The sequence below is a fragment of the Sprattus sprattus genome (genome assembly GCF_963457725.1).
Source record: "Sprattus sprattus genome assembly, chromosome: 3".
Lineage (NCBI taxonomy): Eukaryota > Metazoa > Chordata > Actinopteri > Clupeiformes > Clupeidae > Sprattus > Sprattus sprattus.
The window spans coordinates 53670243-53697742 of record NC_137922.1 but is presented as its reverse complement, the minus strand read 5'-3'; the positions used below and the strand labels follow the sequence as shown (position 1 = coordinate 53697742).

The 27500-nt window shown below is 44.7% G+C and overlaps 1 protein-coding gene across 1 annotated transcript in view; it reads left to right on the top strand.

Moving 5' to 3' along the window:
• il1rapl1b (interleukin 1 receptor accessory protein-like 1b) overlaps positions 1-27500 on the top strand; it is a gene marked incomplete at both ends in the record, with an annotated part of 255216 nt that overhangs the window by 73313 nt on the left and 154403 nt on the right. The window contains one exon of the mRNA XM_080834146.1: positions 20866-21166. Coding sequence (XP_080690272.1) covers positions 20866-21166 — 301 coding nt within the window. The remainder of the gene's footprint in view (positions 1-20865; positions 21167-27500) is intronic.

Genomic DNA, 27500 nt, shown 5'->3' with positions numbered 1-27500 from the left:
TCTCCCTTGTCATCTGTTGAATCAGTGACTTATTTACTTTGGCCGTCTCTAACCAAACGTTCACCTTATGCAGGATAATAGGACATATGAGAGAATGCACAGTGCACACATAACAGACAGTGATGATTATGGTCCTTTGTGACTTCGTGTAATAATTAATCGAGTGCTTTTCGACGCCGAGAACCTTTTCGACAGCTCTCACAATCAATCACTACGGTACTGTGTCACACGTTTCAAACAATAGACTAGTTCGGAAATCATGTCACTCCATATGCTCCCCAAAGTACGCTTCAGCCACAATACAACAGGGAACCACACTGCCCCTAATTGTATTCTTTTCCTGCAGAGGAAAAGGTAGGCACTCACCTGTTGGCAACAGCCGTCCGAAACCCTTCTCCACAGAAAGTCCCGCCTCCTTAGAGGTGACTAGTCTGGATCGAGGCACGGGCCGTGGCCGTGTTACTTATATGAGGCGGTCAGCAAACTCAGAGGTAACTTAATCAATAAAAAGACGCAGACGCGGGTGGTTGGTGTTAATAAAAAGGACCTCTTGAATTTATTGTCAAAGAGGCAAAAATGTTACAATCACAAAATAAAATGAAAACTAAACTAAGTAGGGTTTGGCCCTGTACAAAAGATTATAAACTAAGAAATAAGTAAAAAGTGAACAATGATCAGATTGAGTCAATTCAACGCACAAACAGAAAAGACTGACAAAACAACAGCTGTTTGTCTTTTAAACCTCATATTCTCTCCTCCCAATTCCTAAACGCTCCTCTGCCGAGCACCTGATTTATTTAGGTCCTCTTTTCTTTGTCTCCTAGCAACATATGTTCTTGTTCTGAACCCTGTGTCACCCTTACGCTACGGCTACACCAGACGCGGAAATTCTGGCGTGCGGAAATAGAACGTTCACCAAGCGGACATTTTATTGAACCGGCTACACCGGACGCGTTAAAAATGAAACCAATATCAGTTTTGCTGTCTTTGTTTACTTATTTTATCAATCAAAGTTCTTCCATATTCCTTCATCTGGATCAGAGTTACATGGTTAAGTATGAAGTCTACAGAAGCCCGTTTTTCAAACAAGATTCATGTAACGTTTAATTTATGGCTGACCTGGTTACCAAGCAGACATCAACGGACATAAACCATTTGAAACTTGCAGTGGGGGGGGGTGCTACTCAACATTTTTTAATTTTATAGCCAATTCACTGGTGTAAATACGTCCACTACAAACACGTATCATATTTTCATGGAGGTTACTACATGACTCGTTACTCTCGAGTCGTTGTAAGGATTTGTTCAAAATGAACGAATTGTTCACGAACGACACATCACTAGTGACTAGACGGAAGTATAGTATATAAAGTATATTAATTAATATAAAGTCATTCATTCTTGAACACTGACAACTATCTTACTTGCTATATATCTACTTACACTGTCTACTTATCTATCTTCTACACTGTCGTATCTTCAATGAGAAAAGTAACGTTAAAAATGCTCTTGAGGGTTTTGGAAATAATCGGAGTTGGCCTTCCTTCATTATTCACAGCAAAATATATAATGATTTTCATTACATTTCATTGATTTATTACCATACTATATGTTAAAAGGCCCACGCAAACCTCGCGGAAAATAATAAAAATAGAAACCAGTCTATTTCTTAATTTTCCGCGCGGAAATGTCGGCGCGGTACATTCCGTTTCAGCATCTGGTGTAGCCACTCTCATTGCTTTCAACGGTTTCGAATTCTGCTGCGTTCACACCGCGTCCGCAAAGCAAAATTTCCGCGTCTGGTGTAGCCAGGGCCTTATGGGCCCCTTCCTGCCTGCCCTGCACGGTTTCCCATCTTGATACACACAGCGGTCTTTAACATTTCTTTACATACACATTTTCACTAGTTCAGCATAGCACATTTCTCGGCACACAGATTATAAATTTGTGTAAGCATTCACTTTAGCAATTTCACACATTATTTTAGTCTGTTTCACGCAACAGTTTAGGAGAGCACACACAGTAGTTATAGTATTGCAAAAACATAATTCAAACATCACTCAAGCAAATTTCACACAGAATATATGGTTATCTATTATAAGCATTTTGAATGGAGTGAGCGCAGGTTTACTGGGACAGCAGAAGCACATTGCACACATTACGCACTTGCTAAACACAACACAGATATCCACTGCACTGCTGTAAACTCCTTGGTTTGAGAAAAAAGGGGAGAAAAACACAATCAAAACATTTTTTTTTTTGATTGTTTAGTTTGGCTCGGATTAATTACACACGGCTTTTGAGAAGAGGGGAGTGATAATGACTTGTCAAACGGGACGCGATTGAACCCGTGGAGAATGTAAACATGTGCGCAAATGGGGAAGATGACATTTTGCAGGCTGTGTTTCCTTGGTGGGAAGATTAAGGGGCTGACAGCTATGCTAACATTCCACACAACGCTGGGATCCACTGCAGACACACACACACACACACACACACACACACACACACACACACATATGCACAGACACACATAAACAGACACCTACCCCATATATTAGGCTAGAATAATATAATATAATGCTGTTTTAGATGCATTAACTCAGACAGTGCAAGAACGGACAGGTTTATTTTCATCAGTGAAATTAAACTACAAACCAGACGGGAAAACCCTGGTGCACAAAGTGAGATCTCTTCTCCTGTCTTGCATTCACAATGGAATCAACATGTTAATTAGCTAATTTCGTGCGACTAAGACTAATGAGACAAATCTGTTGGCTCATTTGCGATTTCTTATTTGAAGTTACCAAGCATGTGGATCCAATTTCACCACTTGTGTTTTGAAGGTAAAAGAAGACTTGCCCCGTGAATGATTAAAAACAAGCAGGGCAATGAAAAAGAAGGATGATGAGTGAAATTGCGATTCGAGTTTGACCAGCTGTAGTCACCTTTCCACACCGTTTGCCCGGGGCCAATCAAAATGTATGGCATACGTCTTGACTTCAAATGACTTCTTCAGCCAGACGTTGCCCATCAAGCTTTATTCCCAAAGCCAAACGTTCCCTACCAAGATAAGGACCAAAAAAAAAGTCTAAATGTCGAAATGACATCCTTTCTCTCACAACAGGGGAAATAGGGTTTCTATAACTGGTTTTCTGTTAATTTGAAGCCAATTGGAAGTCATTAAAAGGATCCATTTTTATAGCCCTGAAAGTGGTCAAGGGCGTTGTCGATGACCTTGATTCTCTCTCTTTCTTCCTTTTTTTTGTGATGGAATGAATGAAACTCATCGTATCACATCATGGAGGCAGAGTTTCACGGTGTCCTTTTCTGTCTTTCCTACATTCTGTGGTGCGAGACAAAGTACTGAGAGAATGAGGAAGAATGAGTGGAGGTGGAGCAGATACAAATGGCTAGACTTAAAGGTGCATTAAGGATTAATAGCTATTCGCCAAAGGTATGCTAGCAGCTAAAACTAACGAAATCTCTTGAAATGTGCTGACTTTGACATTATGACAAACTAGTTACTCAACGACTGTCCTTACACAGTCAAACATCGATCAAGTGCAACACAAGACTAAGCAAGACGGCAAATAAGCTACTTACTAGATCGGCAGAAGGTGAACAATAAATAATTGTTGCAATTTGTACCTTTAAAGTGTGCCTGTTCCGATGCTTCTGCTCCTCCCCCTGTGTTTCTGGGGAGAGTCAGTAGCAAGGGATATGGGCCGCCTCCTATCAGGCCTCTGTGAGCCCAGGATTACCGATAACGATCAACAAACTGCCGCCGGCTGCCTGCCTGCCTGCCTGCCTGCCTGCCTGCCTGCGTTTAGTCCGGGTGCCGTCCGGATAGGAACTGCACCGCGCCGCACCGCACCGCGCCGCACCACACCGCGCTGAACAGCACAGAGCAGCAAACAGCCCGGCCTGAAGTTAAATGGTCCCGTGTCGTATTGTCAGACAGTATCAGGCAAGTGCAAACGGCAGTTAACGCGCAAGACAAATCTGGACGGATTTCAGAAAAAAAAAGCCCCCGCTGCCCCAGCCTTCTCACCAGCGCTGGTCGTTCATTCTCTAAGTGAGGCGACCATATGCTGGCCTAGGGGGGATATCCAGGGCAGGTGGGCTTACTTACTTAGCTGCACAACTTCTCAGGAGGAGAGATCTTTTTTATGCTAATGAACGAAGGAAGTAACAAGCCTGGTAGAATCTAAGGTGGTTGGTTTATCAGTACCAAGTGGTTAATTTGGCACCTAGTACATTCAGAGAGTTTTGGAAACTGACCCTGGTGGTAATGATGAGACCAATAGTATTATTTGCGAATGGGCCAATAATACTATGTGCAAATGGGGGCCGGTCCAAATTGCATACAAATGAAAATATTACTTTCCCCGCCACTGAGCTTTTATAGCAAAGCAAACAAATGGAAATATTAATCCCATGTTTAAACCATTTTGTTGAATTGTATGTGAATTGTAATATTACAGAAAAGCTACTTTGGATGTTTACAGTGTTATGTTGTTTTTTTTATCTCTCTCATCTCACTGCCCCTGTAGTGCCTCTTACGGTAGACATCTTCAATGCCTGAATGAGCTACTTGTGATCACTATCATGAAACAGATCATTTGTTTCACCCCAGACAACAGCCATTGTCCTAAATGGAGTCTGGCCTTGATAGCTGAAGTGTTTCAGCGCTATTGCCGGGGGGAATGCATCCGGGGGAGGATGATGTGGGTGTGTGTGTGTGTGGGTGTGTGCGTGTGGGTGTGGGGTGGGGGGGGGGGGGGGGGGTTGTAGTGGCGATACGGCGTGTTCGTTCCCTCTTTTTCCCGTTTGCCGTCCCTCAGCGTGACACTAATCAGCTTTTTGTCCCGCTATCTGTATTGTTGTTCCGTATGAAATTGGATGGATGTTGAAATAAGTGCTCTCGGACGGCGCCGCCGCCACATTGTTTGCCCCTGCGCGCCTGGGGTCTGCATGATCAATGACCATTCTCCTGGTAATTTACTCCGCCCAATAATGTGAAATCTGCCAATTTCCCCCTGGCCGCACTAGCTATCTCTCTCTCTTTCTCTTTCTCTCTCTCTCTCTCTCTTTCTCTCTCTTTTGTGCGCATAGTCATACTTGGCTACCGTGCCCCCTCCCATTCTTTTTTATACACCTCTCCATTTCTCCTTTCCCCTTCATCCAATCGGAGAAGTAAAGGCAGCAAGAATGAATTATGCATATGCAAATGTCAGCAACTAATGCCAAGATTGCAATTTTAATTTTCCTCCTATTTTAGCCCCTTCTCTTATTTTTCTGCGGATGGATTTATTGTAAACTTCATTTGCATTATAGCTTTAATTTGCTGACATGCAGCATGTACATTTTTTTTATTATAATTTCTTGAGCGCCCCAACACTGCTTCCACTACTCTCTCACTCCCTCATTCATAGTCTTGTGAGGATCACTTACCAAGGCACAAGGATAAGTTTTGAGGTTATCAGCAAGCGGACTTCGCTCATTGCACGAAATCAGATGGCTTGTTTAAATCAAAGGAATGAAGAGCTTGTTAAGGCACCAGCCTGTCTGTCTGCGCACGATAAAAGTCAAGGAGGTCAGGACAATCTCTGACACAGCCCCACAGTCACTGAGAGAGTCTGAAACTCACCGGACTCCATTTTGTTTCAAAATGGTGACACACTGTTCACAGGGTCACAGTGCTCACTCTGGACAATATTTCCTTTTTCAGTGGGACAAAAAATACAACCAAACTGAAGTAGTCAACATCGATAGGCCTCCAACTTTGCAGAATGATGGATGACTCTGTGGGTAATGATAAATACACTGTATAATGTGGTGTATTGCTTCAATTCCTTCAGCAATTAACATCCATATTTGTCCAGAAATGTCCAAACTAATGGCGGTGGTCATGGAAAGAAGTTTCAGCATGGAAAAGTTTTCTCGAAGGTTCCCCCATGCATTTCCCGTCTTTGTTGGTCTTTTTCCTCTCCTCTCCTCTCTGACTCCTGACGAGGACTCCTGACGAGTGCTTGTCAGACGGAACACTGCGTTTTTCCACATTGCCCCCCCCCCCCCTCAGGCTCCTACCCATCTGTGTGTGCTGGCGGCGGCAGCCGTCACTTTGAATAAGCGGACGGCGCTCCGTCCTCGTAATTGAATTGCGTCCCTAATCAGTGGGCGGCAGGTAGTTTGATTTCAACATTTGACAGTAATGTCCTCTAATAGCCATCGCTCCCTTAGAAAGCATTCCTGGCAGTCAGTGCCAGCAAATTGCCCATGCCAGTGTGTGTGTTTGTATGTGTGCGTGTGTTTGTGTTTGTGTTTGTGTTTGTGTGTGTGTGTAAGTGTTTGTAGGTGGGTCTGAGGTTGTTTTGATGAGATAGCAGTTCTGTGAGTGTGTGTGTGTGTGTGTGTGTGTGTGTGTGTGTGTGTGTGTGTGTGCGTGCGTGCGTGTGTGTGTGTGTGTGTTTGTGTGTGTGTGTGTGCGTGCATGACTGTATGCATACGTGTATCTGTTTACATTACAGGTGCATGCATGTGTGCGAGAGCGCGTGTGCCTGTTTGTGAGAGTGAGCGGCATCATTGTCTGCAATAGGCTGATTACCACTGTGATTTAAACACCAGAGAGTCACAATGAAATCATCAGTGCATAAAGGGACGCCTGTGCGGGAGTGGATAATTGAATTGCTAACACTCAGAAATAGCGCTGGGTGCGTCTCCACCTCTCTACTGGCAGTTAGTTAAGCCAGAACTTCCTCATCATCCACACTCCTTGTTTTCCTTTATTTGAACAAGCATTGCTCTCTCTCTCTCTCTCTCTCTCTCTCTCTCTCTCTCTCTCTCTCTCTCTCTCTCTCTTTCTTTTTTTCCTTATATTTACCTCATTAGATTCTATGGCACCCTGAATTGTATGTGCAATAAAGGATGTTTAGCAGTCAGTTCAAACTCTGTCCTCTATGCTAGGACACGTTTGGCTAACACGTATTACCATCATTGATTAGCTTTTGATCTATTATCTATACATGTGGCAGCCCTGGAGCAAGGGCCCTTTCCTTATAATAAATAGGTGCCACTTACACTATACGTCTGACAAGTCGTTGCATAACCGTTCTATGAGAATAAGCCTCAGTGGCTCTACTGTATGTCAGTATGCAGCACACGCTGTGGGAACATGATCAGGAATGCTGTAGAGAGATGTCAGTATATCATCCTCCATGTTTTTTTTTTCCCCCTCCTTGACTGAATATCTTTACCCACATGTTTCTCTTCCACTGACAGAGTCAGAGAAAGAGAAGGAGTGAGAGAGTGAGAGAGAGAGAGGACAATGCTTGCAGAGTTAGGGAGAGAGGGAGGGAGGGAGAGAGGTAGAAGGACAAGGAGTGTGAGCATCAATACTGACAGATCCCATACACAAAAAAGGTCAGCGGTTCCTCATGCGCTTTGACAGGGCTCCTTCACAGCACAGCACAAAGTGTTTCGTTTACATATGCAGGCCATCACATCATGACTCTGTGTGGTAGGGGCACACAATCTTGAGCTTTCTATTTCCAGGCTATTGGTTTCATAGGGACACGGAAAGGTCCAGAATACAAATGGCTACTGTGAGTATGGAGTAAGCCAGAAAAGGTCTTAGTCAGGAGGAGTGTAGTCTCTCTCTCTCTCTCTATCTCTCGCTCTCTTTCGCTCTCTCTCTCTCTCTCTCTATCTCTCGCTCTCTCTCTCTCTCTCTCTCGCTCTCTCTCTCCCTCTCTAGCTCTCTCTCTCTCTCTCTCTCTCTCTCTCTCTCTCTCTCTCTCCCTCTCTAGCTCTCTCTCTCTGTCTCTCTCTCTCTCTCCCTCTCTAGCTCTCTCTCTCTGTCTCTCTCTCTCTCTCTATCTCTCGCTCTCTCTCGTTCTCTCTCTCTCTCTCTCTCTCTCTATCTCTCGCTCTCTCTCTCTCTCTCTCGCTCTCTCTCTCCCTCTCTAGCTCTCTCTCTCTCTCTCTCTCTCTCTCTCTCTCTCTCTCTCTCTCTCTCTCCCTCTCTAGCTCTCTCTCTCTGTCTCTCTCTCTCTCTCTATCTCTCGCTCTCTCTCGTTCTCTCTCTCTCTCGTTCTCTCTCTGTCTCTCTTTCACACTCAATCTCCCCCTTTCTCTCTTTTTCTCTCCCCTCCCTCTCTCCCTCCCCATCTTTCCCTCTCCCTCCATGCTATGCTCATAAATAATATGGAGACAGAGAGTAGAGAGCTGGGGCTGTATCTGATTGACTGTACTCGTACACTCTGCGGATACATCCCATTATTTCAGGCCAATGTGTTTAGCTTGTCTGTGTGACACAGGAATTGGCCGAATAACTGTGTCACACCTACATTGCTGGGATTGTAGTGAGCCTGAAAAATACACATAGTTTTTCTGAATAACTGTTTAGTGTAGCAGGTCTGATGGCTAATAGATGTAGCACCGAAAACACATACTATATAAGTAAATATCTATATATTGTCTTTGTTCTGAGACAAAGAAGATAATCTTAATGGTCTGGTTTGGAGTAAGAGGTTCATAAATACAAAGTCTTTGATGTTGACATTTGTTACACAGCGTATCTTTTATGCAATGTTCACATGATAGAATGCTGATAAAAATGAACTTACAATTCCAATACTAACCTAAATAATGAATTACAACAACAAAAGGCATAGCTCATTTGTGAGAAAAATGTATTATGTATTATCAAGTCAGTTTAGAATGGGCCAAATTAACTAAAAAGTTGATGAAAAGTAGTTTTCTCAATAGTGCAAAGTACTTACTTCTTTTGTAAGCCAACTTTGCAGAGGTATATCTTTGTTGTGTTTTGGTAATGTTTTGGTGAAGCCATTCGATGAGAAATATTGGCTCGTTGGGCAGTGCTTTTTTGCAAAAACTGCAGAATGAAATCCTCTGTCACATACATCCCTAGAGTTCATTAGCCTATGGCTCTACTCTGATTGATGGGTATGTATGGGCAGGCCTGGGCAGATATCTCCCTGCCCTAACACAGCTGTGATCACTCATCAGATCACTTCAATTGCCCATCTGGTGTCTTGAGACAATTTCTGATTCACCAAATTAATAATTGATTATTAATTAATACTATATTAGAGCACTGATGCGGTTGTATTTCATGTTTAAAAAGAGGATCACCACCCAAACCATTGTAATTATTTCTGTGTTTTGATTTGTGCAATATATCCATAAACCATTGTTTACGTGTTAGATGAACTTATATTCATTTTAACTCAGCACATTTCTCTGGCTAACTCCAGCGCCCCCCCCCCCCCCCCCCCCCCCCCCCACACCCGGTTGAGGTCATCAGGAGCATGATTCAGAAGTCCTAGAATAGGCAGTCAAGCCAATTATACTATCTGAAAAGGTTGTCAGTTATTTGAGATGTGCCCATGAATTAGCTCCCCTGACCTAGCACCTGCTCACAGTGAAGTGGTTCCTGCCTCTGCGCCTGCTGAGCTTGTCCTTAGCAGCTGGCATTTCACTGCTGATCAGGGGCATTCTGCCCTTTCTGTAATGTGATCTCAGTGTTATGCCAATGATATGGAAACCAAATTAAAATGATTATGGACTGAGTGATAATGCTAGAAGCACTGACCGTGCTGTGCTCTTAGGGACACTCCAGCATAATGGTGGGTGGGGGGCCGGGGAGCTTAGGAGGGGGTCACAGGAAGTGGACCTACCCTACCCTACCCTACCCTTCCCGCCCAGTTTAAATGAACACCTGTACAGCCTACAAGACATGCCTCACAGTTTCTTCCCTCCTTGTCACTGTCATCACCTCTCCTCTGCCTGTAAGTACTCTCACCTCAGTGGAGCGAGGCACAGGCAGCGATTATCAAAGACACCGGTAGCGATTAATCACCAGAGCATTGTGATGGTGGTGATGGTTAAAGGAAGGATATGGGGAGGTAGGCTGGGTAGGGAAATGTATGAAAACCTATATTAAGTAGATCGGATGCTTGGTGGACAGGCAGTGGTGGCGGCCATGTTTGTTTGGATGATTGCAACTGCAGTGGTGGGAGGAGGACGAGGAGGGTATAACCATCCTTTTTTTTTTCATTTTTTATTTAGAGTACATTTGCATATAAATGACAGCAGACACTTACAGAGGGGAGAGAGAGACAAGCAAAGAAATGAAGATGGAATGTCACAGGGATAAAACGTACGAGCGAGGGGCGGAGCGAGAGATTGTCTGTGTGTGTGTGTGTGTGTGTGTGTGTGTGTGTGTGTGTGTGTGTGTGTGTGTGTGTGTGTGTGTGTGTGTGTGTGTGTGTGTGTGTGTGTGTGTGTGTGTGTGGATTGAGGGGAAGAGTGAATAGGAAAAGGGGGTTTGCTTTATCTCCCTGACATATGCAGACAACTGGAAGGAAGCATGTAAATGGCAGTTTTTGTAAAGAAATGAGCACAGCCAACGCTGCCACGCGTTATGGGCCTCGGCGGAAACAAGATAGCTGTGCGCCAATTTGGATCCTCTGACCCTCGGCTCAGGTGTCACACCCTGACAGGTGTTACCCCCGTACAGGTGTTACCCCGTACAGGTGTTACCCCCGTGCGATGACTGGCCAAGCCACTGCAAACGAACACCATTCTCCCTAATTGGCCCTTGCTTTAATTGCTAATGCTATGATGCTAATGAGCTACGCTGTGGGTGTAGGTGAGAATGAGGGACTGGTCAGGGACTGTTAAGGACTAGTGAGGGACTGGTGAGTCAGATGCACTGTCGGCACAATTGAGTGATAGCCCCCTGGTGCCTCGTCACTCCAAATTGTCATCTTATCCCATTTACAGCATGGGTGTTAGGATTGGTTGGTGAGAGGCAGAGCAGAGGGGAGGAGAAATGGTGAGAGAGACACACGGAAAATACAGAGATAGACTGAGAAAGGGAGACAGGGAGAGAAGAAGAGAGAGAGAGACAGAGAATGAAAGAATGAGAGAGTGAACTGAAGTCAGCTTGTGATTTAGTGGGAAGGACGAATGCCACAGACTACCTGATGATGAATGAGAGACTCAGGGGGTGAGGCGACATTGTTTTCCCGACCACTGGGGGAGCCTCCGTCACCCAGGTAAGCGGCTCAGTTGTGACCCAGAGGAAGGTCTCATCCCACCCTCCCCACATCAGGCCTCTATGCCCCCTCTTAATTGAGAAGCTTCTCTGCTGGCTAAGCAATTTCACACATTAGGTGTGTGTGTGTGTTTGTGTGTGAGTGAGGGAAAGAGAGAGAGGGAAATAGAAAGGGTGTGCGTTTGCATATGCGCATGCGTATGTGTGTGTTTGTGTGTGTTCGTGGGGACGTGGTTTGTAAGGACCTTTCTCTGCCGTAGACGGGCTAAAGCAGAGACTGGCCATGGCTCAGCGCCAGCATTGACATCAGGTGGGGTGAACAGGAGGTGTGAGGCAGGTCATTTATTGTTGGAGTGTGTGTTTGAGTTTGTGTGTGTGTGCGTGTGTTTGTGTGCGGGTGTGTCTGATTGCGTGTGTTTGTGCGTGTGTCTGTGTGACTGTGTGCGTGTGTGTGTGTGCGTGTGAGTGTGCTTGTGCGTGTGTGTCTGTGATTGTGTGTGTGTGTGTATTTGTGTGTGTGTGTGTGTGTGTGTGTGTGTGTGTGTGTGTGTGTGTGTGCATGTGCCTGAGTGTGTGTATGTACAGTATGTGTGTGTGTGAGTGTGTGTGTGTCTGTGCAAGTGAGATAGCGAGAAAAGTGAAAAAAAAGGAGGAGAACCAATAAATAAGCATTCCATACACCTCAAATCCATCTATTTGTGCATGTGTGTTTGGATATGTGTGACTGAGACAAAACATAGGCAGAGATAGACAGAGATAAGGACTAAGCTCTTGAGAATAGCAAACATGTTTGTACCTGCCAGGTTGTTCGCTAGGATTTCTTCTTGCCGTTCTGGCGTTCAGAAATGTTTTATTTCACTGGATGAATTTGAAACGTACCGCTCAAATTACGGTACCTCAAATCACGAAGGACCTCAAATCTGTTTGACTATTTAATGAACAGTTATCAATTAAGCAAAACATAAAGTAACAATTGAGCAAAACCTCAACATTAGCCGCTAAAATGTAGACTGTTTTAATACATCGGTAACCTGTAACATCTGTAGCCTGTTTAAAAAAGGCTAGGCCTGTGTGGCATCAGATGTAGCCTATAAGGTTCCAGGTAACATTTCATTTTCTCAATTTTTTTTTCTGCTGCCCACTTGAAATCAGCTGTGTCCAATGCATCTTTGGAGCTTGCAGTTCGCATAAGCCTCGTCAATCCCTGCTCGTCCAGACGACTTTGCAGCGCCATCTTCAGTTGATTATGCAGATAGAGGCCCCTCTGCTAGCATGCTTGACATGGGTAGAACAGAAATTTTAGCCAGTGTAGCCCAGTCGGGGTACAGCTAGCTGAACTTGCGAATAAGCGGTTTGCATGCTAAGTTAAACCTAACATAACCGTAGGGCCTATTCATCACTGCTACTTTATCTCGGTGTTTGCACTAGGCTTCAAGTTGCTGATTCAGTCATCAGGGGAAGTTGCACCTTTTTTGTGGAAAAAAAGTACTGTAGGCTTTTAAAAGGCTGTTTCGCTGTCAAAACACAAATGTCCTATTTAGGGATAGCCTGTGTTATAGCTATGTTTTGCACAAGCATTATTAACTGCCATTTTCACTGGCAAATGTATAATTTTATGTTAATTTACCATAAAAAAAACTGTAATTCCCGGTTACTGGAAACCCTGGTACATGTTTATGTGTGTGTGTGCTGCATCAGTGTGTACACTCAAGCACTTTGCATATGTGTGTGTGTGTTTGGGGTGTGTGTGTGTGGGGGGGGGAGGGGTCCACATGTGCACTTGTGTATGCTGTTTTGGTATGGATTTAGGCTAATGGATGGTGTCTGTGTGCGTGTGTGTGTGTGTGTGTGTGTGTGTGTGTGTGTGTCTGTGTGTGTCTGTGTGTGTGTGTGTGTGCTCAGCCATTGAAGGGAGGTTGTCTGTACATATGTTTGTCTTGGTGATTGAGCGAGCGATGTTTTTTCTTTTGTGAGAGTGTGGCTTAAATTATTCCTGCTCGCGGGCATGTATTTATTACACTGTTAAAGGGCAATAGAGGGGCCTATTATTATCCAGCATATCTCTTGGCATTGGGCTGTCTGCTCAGGGCAACATCATCCTCAGACGTGTGCTCTCCCTTCACTGCAGATGGGATGCCTGTGCTTAAAGACACACAGCCCCTCTAGTCTCCTCTCCATGTGTCATGGCTGTAATATGTTCGCAACACTGCAGGAGCAATCCACTCAGTTAGAGCCCACCAACTTTTCTCAGGGGTTCCCAGTGACAATAAGGAATATAAATTGTCAGCAATTTTCACCGCAACGCTTGAGTCGGCATTTGCTGTAAAGAATCTGTCTTTATTTGCGGTGACATTATAGGGCACTAGTATTATAGTTGAGACTCTTTCTGTGAGAGAGGGAGAAAATATGCCCCGTGCCCCGCTGTGACTGTGGCGGATGCTTTTGAGGAGGTTCTTTCAGGAAATGTCTTTCTGATGCCTCCTCTCTCTGCATCTCTCTGTTCATCTCTCTGTCTCTCTCCATGCCTTTTTCTGTCTATAGATTCACATGGCGAAGTTCCCCTAGCTTACGTAAAGATGGATGCATTTGCACACACACACACACACACACACACACACACACACACACACACACACACACACACACACACACACACACACACACACACACACACCATACACTTACTCAGTCACTCACAGACACATTGCATACAGGTGCAGTCACACACACACACACATATATCACCCACGCCAGGCTGCCATAGCATACAGTGTTCCGCTGGGTGAGACGACAAGGATATCTCCGTGCAAACAGACCGTGCGGCCACTCCCCCTACACATCCCAAACACTCCTGGATCCGTGTTAGGGGGGAGAAATGTTAATTGAGTTTAATCAAGCTGAGCACCATGTTTATTTTGAGCCAGCCAGATCACACATCATTTCTCCGTGCAAAGGGAAAAAAGAAAAACAAGAAAAAGAAAAAAAACATAACCTTCACTCCCCTACTGTTCATAATGGCTGATGGAAATGTGACCAGAAATTAGTAAAAACGGTATTCTCTTATCTAGGCTAAACATCCCGATAAAGACTGTTTAATTGAATTTACTTTCTAGGGAAAAAAATATTTATGTCTTCAACTCTCCTTGCTTTAACTACTCAATTAAACTGCTGACATTTTCAGCATTCTGGCACGGCAATGAAAAATCAATCGGTTGCCTGCAGGATGTTTTTTTTTTATGGTTCTCATTCCTAGGTTTACATGGATTGAAAGCCACAAAACTCAATGAGGACATTGCAGTTATTTTGCTGAGATGACGCCAGTGCTTTTGCCGAGCAAATTATAATCACCCCCTATTGTAAATAAAAAGAGAAACAACACTTGTTTTATTCTTTCTGTCTTTGACTCACCCATCTTAATGCCATTTATTTCTGACCACATAATGCATGTTTTGTAAGACAGCATGCACACAGTCACACACACACACACAGACACACACAGAGACACACACACACACACAAACACACATATGCAGACACATACAGTATACACACACACACACACACACACACATAGACACATACAGACACAGATACATATTTTTATCCTCAAAATATAAGGCGCTTTTCAACTGCTGAAACGCGGTGCAATCGTTTACAGGAATGCCCGCCTGAAAGGCTCTTTCAGCCTTTCTGTTATATTTTGCTCTTCGTTCACCTGTTATTGTCTTCCACTCACTCAGTTTCTCAGGGCCACTCAGAAGTGCCTACCACAGAGTATATTCTTATTTCACCCTCGAAAACGGCCCTGAAAAGAGGCCAGCAAGTTCCTGAGGGGGGGATAAGCGCCTATGCCTATTTTCCACACTGGCAAACACACTGCTAGTTTCTGACATCACAGGCCTGAAGTTGAACATTTGCAAAGGCTGGCTCAATTTGTCCTAACAGAACTGCAGTTTCTTTTGTTTCTATCTGATGGTGAATATGCCTCGCTGCGGAGAATAGAGGGCCGTGGATCTTAAGACCGTTATCTCCCTGAGCAGAGGGATGAGGGGACGCTCAAATGAATGGAAGGCAAAATGATGAGGGGACGTTAATCATTCCCCTGATAATGGGAAGAAGCCATGGGGAACGGGCATCAGATTGGTCTGTGTCACCAAGCTCCCTGCAACCCGGAATGAATCACACAGCCATTTGCAGTTCTGCAGCCACACACACACACACACACACACACACACACACACACACACACACACACACACACACACACACACACATGTGCAGAGACAAATATAAACACATGTGGACACAGAACAACAGACTTTAGGTTATGTATCCAAGCATGTACATATATGTGTATATATGCGTACTTTATGCACACACACTCACACATACACATTCAGATAAGTCCACACTTACACAGTTATATTTTTGCCTAAATCGGACTGAAAAACAAATAATGGCTGACAGGACAATTGTAGATGGTGGCAGAGTGGACTCAAATACTTATCCGCTCACCCCTCTGCCTCCTTCCCTCTCCATTCCTCTGTTTAAGTCCACTTTATTTCTGTCTCTCACTGTTTAATTCAGTCAATGCTGAATTACACACTGCACTGCGGTTACACATCAGCAACCCACTTAATATTTGTTTATTGGTTATGTTAAAAAAGATTTTCAATACCCTGGGTATTTTAAAGAATTAATTTCATCAGAGTTTAATGATATTTGGTTGAGCCACAACACGACGAGTTTCATCATTCCTCTTCGGCTAATTGCCCATTAAGGCTTGTGTCAATCAAACACTTCAGACTCCTGAACTCCTGAAGTATCTATCATGGCAAATATGTGTGCAAGGACATGCTTCCTGATGTAATAATTCTAACGTCACACACACACCATATCATTTACATATATCACATGTTCAATTAAAACGTATTAAGATGCACAGCAATCTCTTGTTTTTTTCTGTTTTGAAGAAGGTAATAATTGTATGATGGTTGGGCATGACTAAACCAGTGTGCATGAAATTGGCGTGGGAGTTTTTTTTTTCTTTTTTTTCTTCTCTGCCACAAGTAAGAATACTGTACATTGCTGATAATTAGGAAAGATAATTACATTTCACCATCTTGGTGTTTGCTTGTTTTAGTTACAGATAGATACACTGCCTCGCAGTTATTACTGAGCTCAGAATGTGCCTTAATTAGTCAGCACTTGATTAGCAAGGTTAACCCACCCTCCTTTCTGGTTTGTCACCATGGCAACAGAGGAATGTAAGAGCTTTAATAAGTCTCTACTATGTTTGGAAATGTCACATACTGCCAGTCTACACAGCTGATATTGCCATGCCTATTTCTTTTCTTTTTTCCCCCGCAATAAGCAAGGGGAGAGAATTTTTGATGTTGAAATGAATGTTTGGTAATCAGTTGGACAGGTTTTGGTGAGCCTTGAGGTGAAATGGTAGGCCAAGTCTCTTTTTTTTGGTGTGTTTTCCATTGCCGACCAAATAGGAATGAATCGTTTGGCTTAATTGAATTTTGCTTCTAATATCACTGTGTAATTAAGGTGTTGCCAAGTGCCTATCTCTTTACAAGCATGAAATTGGTTGGGTCATTTTTACAGTCTGTCTCTCAGTGGCTTAACAATGCCTCCTTGAGTGTTCTTTTGTGATACCACTCTGAATTTGTCTGCTCGTCTTGCTTGTAAGAAGTGGGCTCACAACAACAACCCCAGGACGTCCTCCTCAAATGTGACACGAAACTATGACAGGAGAGACAAGAAAAACAGACACACACACGTAAACCAAAGAAGAGGGAAGTAGAGAGTAGTTTATGGCAGGTTTGAATGAAAATCGCATGGATGAATTATTAGACATGGTTTTCCACTGTTTAATTAGCTGCAGAGTTGTTTCTTTTTTGTAAATAAAACATTCATGGAGACACAATTAGCGTAGCCTGTTGAGTGCTCGGCAGCTGTGCGTGCCAGCTGTTTGAACGAGTAGGGAAGAGATGGGGAAGAGAGGAATCGGCCATAGGAGCATGAACAATGGAGAGGGAGAGAGAGGGGGAAGAATGAGACAGAGGATGGGGGGTGGGGGAATGGGAGGAGTGGATGGGCACAGCTGACCTGTCGCCACATTTGTACTTCAAGTTTCCTCTCTCTCTCTCTCCCTCCCCCTCTCTGTATCTGTCTTTCTCTCTCTCTCTCTCTCCCTCAAGCCTCTAGTCAGTGGAGTCTGTCATCTCTGTGCCATTCCTAGAAATGCTCTGGATCATCAGCTGGGTCGTCTGCCTCTCAGTCCTGCTCTTAATTTAGCCGCCCACTACAACACTTTTGCATTAACAAAAGACCGGGAATCCCCTAGTGTCCTCGGCACGGTAGCAGCTGAAGTTTATAAATGATGAATGCACTGTACAGGAGGGTAATCCCCCAGCTGTGCTTCTAGGTGTGGGCCCTGCCAAACCAACAGCAAGGCCTTTATTGAAATTCATCAGCACTCCCAAAAGCGCCACTCGCGGGTGGCTTGCGATGACGTTTCATTGAAGGGGAGATGTCTCGCTGATGGCTCTGGCTAGCTGACATTCTTAACAGGTCTCGGAAAGGGAGGGACACTGTGGCCACCGCCTAGTAGACCACACATTGGACTCTAGAACATGGTGTTGCCTCCACATAGGCTAGTAAGCGAACGACTATCTAAGAAACATCCACTCCTTTAAAGAGTCATTTAGGTTTTGAACACTACCAGTACTTGAGCTTGTACTATGCATGTCATAAATACGTCATGGATGAAATGTAAGGTTAGGTTTAAGAATAGGGTGTGGGTAATGGGTGCATATGTTTTGCTTTGTTGTGCGCTGGCCTAGAGGTCAATGTGGTGTTGTGTGCAGTGTAAGTGTCTGTATGTGGGAGAGTGGGAAGGGGGTAGAGGGCAGGGGGCTAGGCTGGGATGGGGGGGGGGGGGGGGGTTTAAGACAAATACATATTAAATACAATCTTGTAGAATAATAGTATAAAAGGACTGGTAAAAGTGCTAAAAAGTAAGTGCTAAAAGGTGAAGTGCTATAAAACCACACAAAGCAAAGGTGAAATAATAAAGTTATATACATAAGTGCTAGGTAAAAGAAGTAAAGGGTTAGGGTTAGGGTTAGGGTTAGTAAGGTATGTAAGGTTGTATGGCAGTGTTCAATACATCATCAGTAACTGTAGTAACAGCTGTCATGACATCCTAGGACATACTGCACAGCATTTCTATATGACTGACAGTGGGTGTAGATAGTAGACTGCAGGGCGAGATTAGTTTAAATATAGTATAAAGCTGATGTATGCATAAAATATGCATGGATGAGAAAGAGATCTCCATCCGATTTTTGATTTGTCTTGATTTAATACCTTCATCTCTGTATCTCAGGCTGAAATACTGTATGATACACAATTCATTTGTGTGTGTATGGTGTATGTGTGTACTGGAGACATGATTTAAATATATATCGAAAAACAAGTGATGAAGTGTGTAGGTATGTATTTTTATACTGATGGAAGTGAACAGGTATTGACAGACAGATGGATTCGATTTCCAGTTTTTTCTATCTTCCACCTCATGAAATATAGAGTGCCTGATTGCTTGGCAGTGCATTATTACATGCAATCACAGTTCAGCCCGGGGCATCTGCCTCTCCGTGTTAGCATGTAATTTAGAGATATTTCGTTGTGTGTTTTCAGCTTAAACACCGCCTTCAAAGGCTAATGGGAAGTACTCCCAGTACCACTGCATTTCCTGTTAGCATTTAGTGCAGCTTAAATGTGTATGAAGGCATTGATTGTACTATCTGTAAAGCTAGGGGAGGATGATGTTTATGATGAGCGCGCCGCTCCTATTCATTATATGCCATTTGCGTTGTCACTCTCTAAATGAATGACTTTCGTGTCTGTTTGTGCGTTCGTTTCCGTTTTTTTATGTGTTCATGTGTAAGTGCTTGCATGTGCTTTAATATATGTGTTTACCCACCCAGCACACTAACCAACATAAACTCCCAGGATTTAATAGATCCTCTGCTCTCAGCTGCATTTGTAGGCCTACGCATGGCAGAGAAACCAATGTTTCTGCTGCTGTTTTTTCAGCGACAACATTTTCAGAAATCGAAGCCCTGAACCTGAAAGGTCCTCTCTCTCTCTGGCTCCAGTCCCATCTCTGGCTGCCCTCTGCAGCAGACTCAGTACCACATCCTGGCCTGGTCCGAGCTAGAGGCGCAGACTGCAGCCAGCCGGGCTGTGGGTGACTGGCGCGCGCGCACACACACACGCGCGCGCACACGGACACACACACACATACACACGCACACACACACACACAGACTTTAAAAATACTTTCTTGCGAAGATTCAGGCATACCTAGATGCATATGCAAATTGTCATAGTCTTATTCACTTAAATACAAACACATAGTGGTCGCACACAAAATGTAAAACCATAACCACACAAACACACATATCTAAACACACATTCACACACACACACATACACACACACACACACAAATACACACACACACACACACACACACACACACACACACACACACACACACACACAAACACACACACACACACAAACACACACACTCACACACACACACACACACACACACACACACACACACACACACACACACACGCTTACACAACCCTGGCTCAGATTGGGTCACAGCTGGTGCCGGCGCTCGGGCTCGGCTGGCTGCGCAGTCAACTGCTATTCATCCAAACACAGCTGCGGGCTCCGTCCGGCTCCACACACTATAATGAGCACGTTAGTCTCAGCAGTCTCCCTCCTCGGCCTCCCCTGCCCGATGCCTGCTCTCTCTCTCTCTCTCAACTCTGTCTGTCCTTCTCTCTCTCTCTCTCTCTCTCTCTCTCTCTCTCTCAACTCAGTCTTTCCCTCTCTCTCTCTCTCTCTCTCTCTCTCAACTCTGTCTCTCTCTCTCTCTCACTCAACTCAGTCTGTCCCTCTCTCTCTCTCTCTCAACTCTGTCTCTCTCTCTCTCACTCAACTCAGTCTTTCCCTCTCTCTCTCTCTCTCTCTCTCTCTCTCAACTCTGTCTCTCTCTCTCTCACTCAACTCAGTCTGTCCTTCTCTCTCTCTCTCTCTCTCTCTCTCTCTCTCAACTCTGTCTGTCCCCCTCTCTCTCTTTCTCGTACTCTCTGCACCACCCCACACCCTATTGTTGTGCTGGAAATATTCATATGGGAAGATCGCAGTTTTTTTCTCGTTGGCAGCTCCGGAGGCCCTTGTTGAATGTAAAGTGTGGCTTGGGTCGAAATTATAGGCGTTCTAGCATGGAGTGTGTGTGTGTGAGAGAGAGAGCGTTTTTGTATTTGTGGGAAGATTACATGGGGGGGATAAGAGGCTTCTTCGGGAACAGAACATCTCCTTTAGGGTAGTTAAATATGTTGTTGTGTTCTGTGGGAGGCCACCTCTGGATTCCCACTGTCACCAATGGTTTTATAGCTATCAAAGCTGTTGAGGCGTTTTTTTCTTTTTTTCTTTTTACAATAACCAGTTAGTGCTGTGTCTTTCTTTAAATCACAGTGTGTGGATAATGGCCACACAACTAAAAAAGACGAATTTCAAATGTGTAAAATGTATATTGATTTCTGAAGCTATATGTTATAAAACAGTAATTACAGGCCTGCTGTGGATGAGTTGTTGCAGTACAGTGGCGTTAGCCCTGTTTATAACAATGTAATAGCAGCTGTTATAACCGACTTCTCTCTTCTCTGTTTTGTCTACAGTGGACGGCTGCACAGACTGGTCGGTGGACTACTTGAAATACAAAGTGCTTTTGGGAGAACCGGTGCGGATTAAATGTGCTTTATTCTATGGATATATCAGAGCGAACTACACTCATGCCCAAAGTGCTGGACTTAACCTCATGTGGTACAAAAGCACAGGGCTTGGGGACCATGGAGCTTTAGTACAGGGCTTTGAAGAACCCATCTCCTTTGACGGCATACGAATGAGCAAGGAAGAGGACTCGATATGGTTTCGGCCAGCCGAGCTACAAGATGCTGGACACTACTCTTGTGTGTTAAGGTTAGTGTTCTTATTGTTAATGACCTTTGGTAGATGGTTGACAAACCAAAAATCACATCTTTGAATGATTTGGTAAGCCCTCAAATTATCCTGTTAGAATTATGGCCAACATGCATGTGTGGGTTCACATCTCCATAGAACTCTCCCCCATTTAGGACACACAATATATTTCAACTCAGTTTGATTTTAACATGTTCATTTTGTGTATGTATAAGGGTTGTATATTTGGTGAAAAAAATATCAATGCAGTCCAATTAGGATGTCCGTTGGTCCACCAGTCAAGGCGTTCATCCCTCTTGGGTGGCTGAGCAGAAGTCGCTCCTCTTGGGTGGCTGAGCAGAAAAGTCTCTCCTCCCGCCCCTAAGATGTCCTCCCACACACTTGCTGTAAAATGGTTGAGGGACAAGGCTTACCGGAAAAGAGTCCAATAAATCAGATGGGCTTTAAAATCCTCTCCAGTCTCCTTGCGGAGCAATGAATTCTCCCCGCTCCAGCCAATTCACCGTTGGATAGTGGTCTTCAAAGCCCCTCCAGGCACCACTGTGAGAGAGAGAGGGCTGGGTTAGTTAGCATGTTGAAATAGAGTTGTTGTTTTTTATTTTCTCTCAGGAGAGCAGTGACACATGCTATTGAACCAATCCATTTCTCTGAGACCTAGCACTTGCCTGTCTTAAATGGAGTGGTAATGTACCTGGGTCTTCAGAGTCGGAGGGTGGAGACATTCTGTCTCAAGTGTCAAGGATGAGAGAGAGAGTCAAGAGTGGAGAGATGAAGAGTATATATAGAGAGAGAGAGAGATAGATTAAAGGGAGGATCGTAGACCTCTTCATCTGTGTCCTCCCCCTCCTCCTCCTCCTCCTCCTCCTCCTCCTCCTCCTCCTCCACTTGTGGAGGAGCGGCACCCTTGACAACTGTATGATTTATGACTTTCATAATGGCGTAAAAGTTTTGCGGGGCTTCTCTGCTCCCACTGGGAGAGGATTTCATTAATCTAAAGGTCACTCGGACCCAGGTGAGAGGAAGGTCGCATCCGGTGTCTTCGACCCTGGTAACTACCTCTATCTCTCTATCTCGCCGTCTCTCTGTCTCTGTGACCTGTACACGGGAAGGACCGACAGGTGAAAAAGTAAGGAGAGGAGCCCCGCTGCCTGACCAACATAACAATCGCCAAAGTTTCTCCGCACTCAGAATAAAAAGCAGGCATGGAATAAAAAAAAGAAAAATCCACAGGCACACGATTACTGTGGGGGAGTCTTTTCCCGGGAGTGTGTTTTTAAACCATCTCTCTACAGAAGGAGTGGGGGAGAAAAATGTGATTCTACAAACTCCCTTGGTGACCCGCACGCTAGACTCAGAATGACTGTCAAGTCTTTTCAAGACACGCCGCCCCCGAGATCATGACCCCCCTAGACACCCCCCGGTCTCTCCCCATCCATGGGCTAGTCTTGTGGATCCTCTCTGCTTCGCTCTGCTCTGCCATTGGCCCTGCTAGCGCTAGGAAGGAGCAACAGCCGATGAAGGGAAACAAATCGCAGTGCAAAGGATGCAGAATGCAATGACAACCCCCTTTACAACTCTGTTCAAGGCTGCCACCAAGTTTGCCTCGGGATCGCACTCACTCAGTGCTGAGTTATTGTGTAATCAGGCCGAAAGTGGAGCAAAGAGATTTGATTTGGATGAGTGTGCTTCTTTTTAGCTAGTCACAACCGTTTAGACTAATTAGGGCCAACGCTTACTTTACAATCGACAAGAAGAACTAATCCTTGCCACTTTCTCGCTCAGTGCAAACCATGACAGAGCGCCTGGTGTACCCAGGGGAGAGAGAACGAGAGAGAGCTAGAGAGAGAGAGGGAGAGAGATGTGGTTGAAAGGAAAGGGAAAGAATGAGTTCTTCCCAGCAGGCTGCCTGGACGTGGCTAAAATGATTGCAATTGCATGGACGTGGAAATGCCGCGTAGCTTTACAATGATCCCCTGGTGGTGCACAATCCCCAGCAAACAAAGTGGGAGAATGTTTTGTTTGATAGCAGTGGATTGTGACTTTGGATTTACAAAGGCGGGCTTCTGGCATTTCTTTCATCAGTGGACTTTTTTAAACAAACCTACCAGTTCATTAAGATTGACTCCATAAGAGGTTTTATAGGAAGACTATTATGGGACAATAATACACATGTGTGTGTGTGTGTGTGTGTGTGTGTGTGTGTGTGTGTGTGTGTGTGTATTTGTGTGTATTGTGATGTCTTTGATTGGCCTTTCCTGGGCATGTTTCTCCATGTTGTTCTATGTATATGTACAGCATGTGTGTGTGTGTGTGTGTGTGTGTGTGTGTGTGTGTGTGTTTGTGTTTGTGTGTGTGTGTGTGTGTGTGTGTGTGTGTGTGTGTGTGTGTGTGTGTGTGTGTGTGTGGAGATACTGTATGTGTATGTATGTATGTATGTATGTATGTATGTATGTATGTATGTATGTATGTATGTATGTACAGTATGTATGTATGTATGTATGTATGTATGTATGTATGTATGTATGTATGTATGTATGTATGTATGTATGTATGTATGTATGTTTATGAATGGGTTCATATGTGTGTGACTGATCATATTGGTCGGTAGAAGTTGACCACTGAACAAACAAAGCACAAGAAAAAAAAAATACTTTCTGAAACTCAGCACTGCATTCAGGTTCATTGCATTCCTCATCCGTCAGTGCTCTGCTTTTTGAAGTGATTCCTTAAACCTGACAGTTGAAAACGAGCCAGAACCTGACATGTTTAAAGAACTCTGGGGGCAAAAAAGGAGTTTAGCTCACCACTTCTGGTGGGACACAAAAAGAGAGAGAGAGTTACTGAGAGAGAGAGAGAGAGTGAGAGAGATTGAGAGAGAAAGAAAGAGAGAGGGAGAGAGAGATAGTTTGTGTCCGGAGTGCTTTCGAGCCAGTAAACTTTACCTCAGCTGTCAGCCTGCATTGCTGCTGCTCGGCTGTGCAGTCTCTCCAAACTGTGCGAGAAATGGCGGATATCGTATATTATGTGTATGCATAATTGTATGGTAATAACTTATTAACCTCCAAGGTAAAGGGCGTCTTTTCATGAATGCCTCATTAGTTTGCTTCATTATAAAAGGCAGTTTTTAGAGGGGCTCTTTCTCAAGGCAGCGAAAGCATCAAGTGCTTCCGAGAGGATTGTTACGTGCTACCAGTCTTCTTCCTTGGAAATTACTCTATTATTGTATGATAATGACGGCATTAGTATTATGGTCACATTTTTAGTTCAAAACCAAAAAGGAAATAAATTAAATAATGTAACGCTTACCATGAATAGCTGTCTCATCATAGGGCCTTTCACCTAGAACCAGCATGTCATAAAACCCAGAGTTGAGGAAACTTTGTGAAAGTTGTGTGGTCATTATAATAGTGCACTTTCACCTAGCAAAAAAATGTGTCCTCTTAATCCATGAAAGCTGATGTAGATTGGAGGGGTTTCTTTTGGAACACTTTTCTATTAAAACTCTTTCCATCCACTGAAATAAAATGAACCCTTGGAATAACTGCCTTGATGAATAAAGAAACCTCCAAATGGCTGGGCATCCCTGCCAATCATTTTGTCTCTGCATTGCAGTCTCAAGAGTGTGCAGAGTCCCCCACAAGAGTGCATCAACAGCTTACATCTCCAAAGAACTATCAGATAGTAGTAATAAGCAACAATAATATAAACGTTTATGTGTGCAAGAAAATTGCACTGTTGCCTTTAATCCCTACAAGGAGGAAGTTATCCTATATCAAGTCACAGTGGAAAATGACAATTCTGTTCTCGCAACAGCTGGGTCAATCAGTCAGAACTGGCTAAAGCATTTTGTGGAGGTTTCAATGTCCTTCGCTGATAGACTTTATTGGATTTGAGTTTTGACATAAAGATATGTGAAGATATCTGATGCCATACAGCCACAAGGGGCTGTTGGCTCTCCAGGCAGAGGATTGAGACCATGGCTCTGTCTATCATCTATCCAGGAGATAAGCCAGCGTCAGACCAGATCTGTCCTTTAAGAGGCCATAAGACGGCTGCATTATACGGGACAATGGCATTCGGCTGTCTCTTTTCAGCCGAACTCAATTACGTTATTTAACCTCCCCCAAGCATTCACATAGCTCTGAGCAGTGAAAATATATCTGTCATGCCTCATATCATCACCTGGGCAATTACAGGCAGGCGCAGTCAGGTCACTCCTGTTGACGGGTCTTCCCTGAGGGTATATGGGAAATGGTGTTCTTTTCAGCTGCTGATGGCGGCCATTCCCCCATCCCCTATGCGTGTTACCCTACGGTAACTGATTCCCCTGGCTCATTATGCAACTTGTCCCAGTGTAAAATACTGTGATGGCTATTGTTATATATTGCATAAAACTTGCGAACTATGGAAATAGCAGTGGTAATGCATTGTGTTAGCATTATCTAAATGTGCACCATAAATCCTGGGCTCATTCAGGCCTCGTTGGAGCAGATTGTGGGGATATTGCCCCCTTTTTTTCCCCTTCTTTTTTTTTGTTTCCACCCAGCGTCTTATGCGTACAAGGCACTTGCATGTGTTAACATATCGAATTTGGATTATGGTGTCGGCAACAATGGAGGAGACAAAAGAAGGGAGTTCTCATTCTAGAAACGGAGGGATTAGAATCTGCAGCTCTCGTACAGAATGAATCATTTCCTCCTTCTTCAGCTGCAGAACCAGCAGAAAACATCTATTTTTTTTTCTCTCTTTTTCTAATTTCTGTGCCTTGCAATCGCCTCGTCTTTTTCACGCTGTCTGTTCTGCAGCGCTGCGTTATTTTTGCATGGACTCTGTGGCCGCGTGCCTTTCAGCATGCACTGCTACAGAAATGAATGTGTAGCCTTATTCAAATGGGTTGTGTGTGTGTGTGTGTGTTTGTGTGTGTGTGTGTGTGTGTGTGTGTGTGTGATTGTGGTTGTGTGCGTTTGCGTGTTTGTGGGTGTGTGTGTGGGTGTGGGTGTGTGTGTGTGTGTTTGTGGGTGTGTGTGTGTGTGTGTGTGTGTGTGTGTGTGTGTGTGTGTGTGTGTGTGTGTGTGTGTGCTTGTGCGTGCGCGTGCAAGTGTGTTTGTGTGCATTTTTAAATACGAGAAATAAATCATTTAGACACACAGGGCTGTGGTCCAGGGGGAGCACTCATCAACTGTTCTGTGCTTCTACAGTGGATGACAGCTGCTCCTGTACTCACGTGCAAACCATGCACCTAGAGCATCTCTCTCTCTCTCTCACTCTCTCTCTCTCTCTCTCTCTCTCTCTCTCTCTCTCTCACACACATACAAACACACACACACACACACACACACACACACGCACACGCACATCCCCCTCCCACCCTCACAGATCACTCCCTATCTTTCCCTTCCACTCTCTACCTACGTGTAGCTTCTCTACCTTCGTCTCTCTCTAACTCTATCTATTTCAGTATCTTCATATATGTCTTTTCCTATTGCTGTGTATGTCATTCTAATACCTGTCCATGTCCCATACACACACCCCCCCCCCCCCCACTCCCTCTTCCCTCCTCCTCCTCCCTCATGTGTAACTGTTGATCCCAAGCGGCTTCCAGCCCCGGAGACCCGGAGCCTGAGCTCTCGGGCTGCATCCCGTCTGCATGCACTGTCTGGGAGGGGAGGGAGGGGGGGAGGGAGGGAGGGAGGTGTACATGGTGGGTGCGGCGGCACGCCTCTCTTCACTCAGGCCCTCTGCTCCATCACGAGATGTCACGGGTCACCAGTGTAAACAAAAAAAAACACGCTCAGTCTGACAAAATAAAGAAATGAATTCATAAAACAGAGCCCCTGTCCCCCCCTGCCTGCTGGGTCTACACCGCTGCCAGCGACTTAATGTGCTTCCAATCGGTGTGTAAAAATCGGCCCCTAATCTGCCATATGACAGTGAAGGCGGGGGTTAAAAAATAAAAAAAACAAGGCAGCCTATCGTAGAGGCAGTCGGCGGAGAAGAGCAGCAGGCAGTGTCAAATTAAGGTCAGTGCGCATCAGCACCGGGCGGGCGGGCGGGCGGGCGGGCGGGCGGGCGGGCAGGCGCTCTCTCTCCCAGGAGCTGCTGCTGCCGCGACGGAGCTTTTAGGGAGATGACGGACGTCCATCAGGCGAGCCAGGGCCCCAGCTAAAGCACTGCCAGCTCTCCTCGTCTTCACGGGCGGCTGCCCCCTTCTGTGACGGTGGGAGTCGGGGGTATTGAGGGAAACTGGAATGGCGGGTGGAGGGGGGAGATGTTGCTGTTGTTGACAAGTTAAGTGACAGTAGGCAAGCAGAAAGCTCATTAAAGTTCCTGAGCT